Raw genomic sequence first — 7,155 nt, 5'->3', positions numbered from 1 at the left:
TACAATTTTTACATCTTTATTCATTGAGATTACAGAATTTAATTATTGCTCATCATCTACTATTATCACTAGCAATATTTAACATAGGGTTTTCTGTAATAGACAACTTAAAACAGGTTTTTGAGAATCTGCCGTTTTGTACTTTGTAATGAGGAATTAAAACAATAATAATAAATACAGAAGTTTTCGATCTTCGCCTTCCTATATTTAACAGTTGTCTTATTTGTATAGTTTATATACATGTACAATGCTGGTGTTTCCCATGCCCCACCGCACAACGTTGGAAAGATCCTGAGGCATCTGTTACTGTAGCAACCATTGCCTAGAAACGGTTATGTACCACACTGAAAACTAAACTAATAAAGCTCTGAAAAATATTAAAAAATCATTAGAAAACAGGGCTGCACAATATGTTTCAAAGTGATTATTATAACAAGATTAGATTATAAAAACATATTGAGAGAAAAGGAATATCGCAGGTAAAAAATTGTTGTCTCCATAGAGAGCGCTTTTACTGGAATATTCCACTGTACAGCATTAACTTAATCTCCAATCTGTCATTTTTGCTACCGATTTAGAATGTATTATTACCATTTCTATATATTTTTTACTCTTTGTTATTATTTTATATTGTGATGTGTGAGCTACTGTGTCCAAATAATTTCCCTTGTGGATCAAAAAAGTGAAGTTATAAGTCAGATCTGTGGAGAGGCAACCCTGCGCACAGTAAGAATAAAAAAAACAAAAAACTTTTACTTGTATGTATAAATTAATGCCATACTGTGGAATACTTCAGACAGCGCTGTAACATTTTTATGGAGCAGGTGATGGAAAAGTTACATACCGCAGTTTAAAGTTAAAATGTGATTGATATTCAAGATTTAAGTTTCGTTATCGTTTTGATTCAATTGTATTTAGCCCAGTTTTTGTTCTGGTTTCATCTTTTGACATACAATTTTTACATTAACTGAGCTGTTATTATCCAAACAATCACAAAAATGTATTAAACAGTTCATTTTAGGTTGTTGAAATGTCACTTTTATCCTCATACTGTGCAGCCCTGACACAAAACCATATTTATCTGGGCGTATCATTTTTTACCAATTAAAACATTTACAGCTATTTTAACATTTTGTCAACATAAAACTTAATTAGAGCCTAGAAAAGCCAAATTTCAAATGACCAGAGAAGCAATCACAACAACTGGCCTGGAATGATTAGTTGAGGAATAAACCGTGGTGGCCTTTTTTTTGTTTTTACTTTAAAGGTGCATTGTGTAACTTTTCTGGTGGAGGGTCCTGCTGCTGCCTGCTGCTTGTTTCCATGGAGATGTTATTGTTTTGTCTCGAATGTTTCACAGTATGGCATTAAACGTATCCATCTTGCACGGGTTTTTATTGACCTCAAAACATGCATTCTTACTGCGTGTGGGCTCGCCTCACCACAGATCAGACACGCAACCTGGCCCCTGCTGCCTCCATGGAGATAAATGAATGTAATGCCATACTGTGTAACATTCCAGGTGACTGACTCTACCATCAGAAAAGTTTCACAGTGCACCTTCAAAATGCTTTTCTCCATGGAGATGTTATTGCTTTGCGTGGAATGTTCCATAGTGTGGCATTAAACCTTTCTATCTTCATGGAGACCAAACCAGACCAAGTTAGAGGTCAGATCTGTGGAGAGGCGAGCCCACACACAGTCAGAACACCTGCTGTTTTTCTAGGTATTTTTGAGCTATAAAACCACCTGTAATTGAATAAAACAAAGTAGAGCTGTTTAAAGTCATACTGTGGAACATTCCAAACAGAGCAATGATGTATCCATAGAAACAAGCAGGCGATGGACCTCCCCAACCAGAAAAGCTACACAGTGCACCTTTAACAGAGCTGTAAAATAATTTCTTGTTTCTCGAGGGGTCATTAAAAGATTCATTCTTTAAATAAAATAAAATAAAATAATAATTATCTTAAGACAAAAAGCAGGGGGGTTACAGCTACTTTCAAACAGCACATAGACAGCTGGGACAGTGAGGCGATGGTGCAGTTTAAGTACAAGCCTTTATGTTATCGTTGGATTTCATGCATAAAATTGTGTCAAAAGTGGTGCTTCTGGTTTAACTGTTGTCCTGCTGAAAACAAAGACCCTGTAAGGACCATAGAGGCTGTTTCAATGAACCAAGGCTGCACAATATCACTTACTCACCATTATAATGTGATATGGGACTCTGTGTACTGCAATGACATTTAATCTATTGTTTTAAACAGGCCCGTCGGCAGAAATTTGGGGGCCCGGGGCAAGAAGTCACACATAGGCCCCCCCTCTAATATGAATGAATAGGTAGGGGTTACAACTGTGGTCCCCCTGTCTACAGCCCTGCTTTTAAATAACTCAAAGAGACTATTATTCATAAATCGTACAAATCGGGAGTGTCCAAACTATGGCCCAGGGGCAAATCCGGCCCTCTTACCAATTTTTGTTGTCCGTTTCCTGTTTCCGTGAGTTAAACTGCAATGCCGGACTGAACCAGGACTGAACTAGGACTAAACCAGGACTAAAAAAGGTCTAAACCAGCTCTAAACCGGTCTTGGTCCTAGTCTCAGTCCTGGTTCCGGTCTCAATCCTAAACCAGGACTAAACGAGAACTGAAACAGAACTGAACCAGGAGTGTCGGGACTGGCCCGGACGTGTGACCACGACTGTCGGGTGACCAGAAAACCGGGACCAGACTGGGACCAGACTGGGACCAGACTGGGACCGGGCCTGAGACCGGGCCTGAGACCGGGCCTGAGACCGGGCCTGAGACCGGGCCTGAGACCGGGACTGAGACCGGGACTGAGACCGGGACTGAGACCGGGACTGAGACCGGGACTGAGACCGGGACTGAGACCTGGTTCAATTCTGGTTTAGAGCTGGTTTAGACCTGTTCAGTCCGGATGCAGTGAAAAGTCCGGCATCGCAGTTTAAGTCACGGAAACAAGAAATGGCCGTTATCAATTTTTTTTTCCAGTATTCATTTAAACAGAAAATCATTGTCCATTTTTTCATTTTGTTTTGGAGACAAATAATGAAGAAAGCAGTTGTTTTTTCATTTTCTTATTTTTGATTTTATATTGAAAAATTTATGAAACAGATTTTTTTTTTACCATTACAAGAACACTTTAACACTTTAGTTCAGGGACCACATATTACTACCTAACTAAGTGTTAATTTGTACACTAATTAGCTGTTACTTAGTAGTACTAGTTAGTATTAATCAAATATTTAATAATGCTTATTAAGATTTCAGTGTATCCACTACTCCACTACTTTAATGGGAAGAAAATCGTTAATGAGTTGGTACTCGTGAAATACGACCTTAGACAAAAATGCATTGAAAGTACTTTATAAATACTAACAAAAATGTAATTAAGCACTTTTTATGCATTTTACTATTAACCAGCTATTAACATGTGGTCCTTAATCTAAAGCGTTACCAAGAATTTTTACTTTCTGCTTCATAAAAACGCCACCTATTTTTATTAAATTTTTTGGTTAACAGAGGACACTACACACATTTGCGTTCTTTGAAATAATTGTAAATGTTCAAATTGTGGTTTTGATTCGACTGATTATGTGTGTTGTGAAGTCTTAAAATTGAACTCACTGTATTTGGGTAATTAAAAAATGGAAGAAAAGGCATCTGGCAAAAAACTACTCTCTCAAATATCTCTGGATAACCCTGTATAAATAGACAGTAGCCCCACATACACATTTGAAGTCTAACATTGTGCAGCCCTGGTTTAGAATAAATGCAACGTACGATACTAATTTGAATTTCTAGATTAAATAAAGCAGCATTTTCTTGTGCAGAGGATTTTGCAGCAATTCGACTCAAGTCAAAAACTTTAGGAAGAAAAGCTAAGAACTGTCAGGAACCATAGTCATAGCCAACCATGTAATGGGCTAGGATTTCCAGTAGACCTGTCACGATAATTACTACAAGTATATCGACTAATCGTTCAATATATAAAAGCTGAAACTAATTTTTTGTACACTACTGGTATTTTTTTGGCTATATGATAACGATTTGAGCCTTAAACTTTGAATTTATAACATTTTTTTAACAATATCTGCTCTCGGGTTTTACGTTTGTGGCATAAATGAGTTTCAGTATTATCGTTTATCGTCTATATTTATACTTCAAACTTAAAACGCAGTTATCGTGACAGGCCTAAGTACCAGACAGTTATGGCGTGTGTGTGATGGACAGTTATCGCACCACGTATTGAAAGAGGACCTGATTGAAAACGTCTTGAGTACCATCATGGCGGCAAGTTTGTGTGCATTTGGTTTCTCTAAATATTTCGTCACAGTTTTCTTAGTGAGCAACATTTTTTACACAAATAGATTAAAAACACCAAGTATTTTTTTCTGTCAAAAGTGATGATATAAGATGAAGTAATAAAAGAAATAAGTTTAGAAAAATGTGTTTACATATAAATAAAATTACCCCGTTAAGATGATCTCCTGTGTGTAATACTTACAGTAGTAAATAGTAGTAAAAGCTGTGATAGTAGTAGTACTAACTAGACTGAATATAGAGTGAAATACTGGTACCACTTTATAATGGATACACCTTAATTAATCTTATTAAAGCATGAAAATACACTTAATAAATAATGAACAGTTTATTAAGAAAGATTCAGGCCTAGTAACTACATAAAATGGGTTAGGGCATTAATTAAAGATACAGTATGTAACTTTCAGGAGGTGGCACGTCATGGAAATAGAAAACTAAAGCCATACTTGGGAACATTCTCCATGTAGATAAATCAAGTAGGCAACACCTATTGCCTCCACTCAATTTCATTTCTCTCCGGCGACTAGGTCAGGAATCGGAATACACTAGACGGTTCACAAAAACCCCGGAAGTGTGAGTCCGAGCACCAGTCGATCAGCGAAGAGACATACATTCTGTGTTGGGAACGATTCCCGAGATCGAGGATTTAAAACTGGAACAAAGAGAATGTTTGGTGAATTTTATCAAGGGGAAAGACGTTATTGCCCTTCTTCTTAGGGGATTTGGGAAAAGCTTAATATACCAGTTAGTTAGCGGCGCATTACATACATCACGACCAAATAGCAGCGATTAATAAAAAAAATGACCTGCCTACCATCGAGCAAACAAATCCTAATGCTGCGAGGTCAGACGGTTTCTATAAAGTGAAACCAGCTGATGAATCAGGGTAACATAAAATGGTTTAGGGCATTAATTAAACAAGATACAGTATGTAATTTCCAGGAAGTGGCACGTCATGGAAATAGAAAACTAAAGCCATACTTGGGAACATTCTCCATGTAAATAATCAAGTTTTAGGCCATAGTGTGGATTATAGCTAAAGGAATAGGATAAAAAGGAGTCAAATTTGTGGAGATGCAAGCCCTCTCACAGTAAAGAAGTTAAACTCAACTAAAATTACGAAAAAATAAAAGCTTGTATTTTAGTTTTTTACCTAAAAAGTTACATACTGTAGCTTAAAGTAGTTACCAAGCCAGAATCATTCAAAACTATTTGTTCATTACAAATTAGGTCCTTGTTTAGGCTTTATCTGTTTAATTAAAGTGTCGTTATCATAAAGTGTTACCAAAACACTTGAATTACGTGAACACTGGTGTAGATAGGAACCGAGATGAGATGATTTTACCTGTTTTGAGTTTACATGAGACAGTACAGGCTGGTCTATGACAAATTAACATTTTACAAGTAAAAAAAAAAAGTTTAAAACATTAATCTCAATGAACGAAATAGAAGTACTGATATGATTGGACCCTGAGATCCTGGCTAGCCCCTCCCACTACATTTAGCCCCGCCCTCGTAATGTTACACAAAAAAGGAAATCAAAAAAATCACGAGTAGAAAAGACGACATAAACAGGAAAAACATGTCAGACACTAAATCTTCATAGTTTCATCTTCTTTCACACAGAATTTCAATCATTTTATCGATATAGTTATATAGTTTCGCATCATTAATGTTATTTTAATAGTTAATAATAAAAGATCTGGCAATGAGATGTGAGAATGGAGGCAATACATACAACTTGACGCACACTTGGGACTCTTTTGGGGATGAGAAAGTGGCAAAAATGGATTCGTATTCGGACACAGACAAAAGCAAATGGAAGGTGAATGGTAGGAGCAGCTTCAGAAAGTTACAGTTATAAGAAGAAGTGATCAAAGCTTGAATAAATTATAGATTCTGCCCCCAAAAGGTGACGGAGAGGTCACGGAGAGGTCACGATCCTTCTCCCCTCCCTGTCCCGCCTGTGTAAAAGCAGATGCGTTTGACCTCTGTCCTTCCAGAGGTCTTTAGTCTCCCCCTCTCTCTCCCCCCTCCTCCGTTATATGAGTCTGTGCGGTTTATTAAGTGGTAGGACTCTCTCCATCCAACTCTGTTTAATACCTGAAAGACAAAAAAAGCAAAAAATGCAAATACAAGTCTTGGAAAAATATTTTTTTATGTAGATTAATCTTTAGATAAATAAAAAACAGTGCGATCTCAGAGTCATAAGATGATGTATTCTTAATAAAAATATGCAATTTATTTAATTAATGGAGATTTGTAGTAGTGTGTTTTTACCTATATTATTCTTAAAGGTCGTTTATTACACAAAAAGGGCTCTTGCATTATTTTCTAATCTATTTTATCATGTTTCCTCATCACAAACATACCCAGAGTTGTGTTTTGTTTCATTCACACATGTTTAAAGTAGAGCCCTGCAGTCCCACGAGCCATAACAGTGCGACGCAGGACACATTTTGACAGTTCATTGCGGGCAGGAGCATCATTTTTGCTGGTTATTTTATTTGGCATTAATAAAAACATTTTAAGCAGCCTAAATTTGCGGATGTGGTCTAATCTCGTGCACATTCTAGATAGTTCCTTTCCGTTTCTTCATGCTTCATGCTTTTACTGGTGACTGAGTGACTGTGTCTCTCTGAACATTGAAGCAGCAATTAAAGGATCCATAAGTCGCCTATTTAGACATTAAATGTAGCCCATTTCTTTTTCTTTTCAACATTCATTTGAACCAGCAACACTGGAACAAAATAGCCAATTAAAAAAAAAAAAAAAAAAAAACAAAAAAAAACAGAAATGATACAAAACATGTC

At 36.6% G+C, this 7,155-nt stretch overlaps 1 protein-coding gene across 1 annotated transcript in view; it reads right to left on the bottom strand.

Moving 5' to 3' along the window:
* Window positions 1-7,155, bottom strand: part of ahcyl2b (adenosylhomocysteinase like 2b) — a 79,585-nt gene continuing 72,430 nt past the window's right edge. The window contains exon 17 of the mRNA XM_055153388.1: window positions 1-6,445. Within this exon, the coding sequence (XP_055009363.1) occupies window positions 6,439-6,445 (7 nt within the window). The 3' untranslated portion in view covers window positions 1-6,438. The remainder of the gene's footprint in view (window positions 6,446-7,155) is intronic.

This window comes from Boleophthalmus pectinirostris, unplaced genomic scaffold (genome assembly GCF_026225935.1).
Source record: "Boleophthalmus pectinirostris isolate CB_2022bp ecotype Guang Dong unplaced genomic scaffold, ASM2622593v1 HiC_scaffold_18, whole genome shotgun sequence".
NCBI lineage: Eukaryota > Metazoa > Chordata > Actinopteri > Gobiiformes > Gobiidae > Boleophthalmus > Boleophthalmus pectinirostris.
This window is presented reverse-complemented; position numbering and strand designations above follow the sequence as displayed.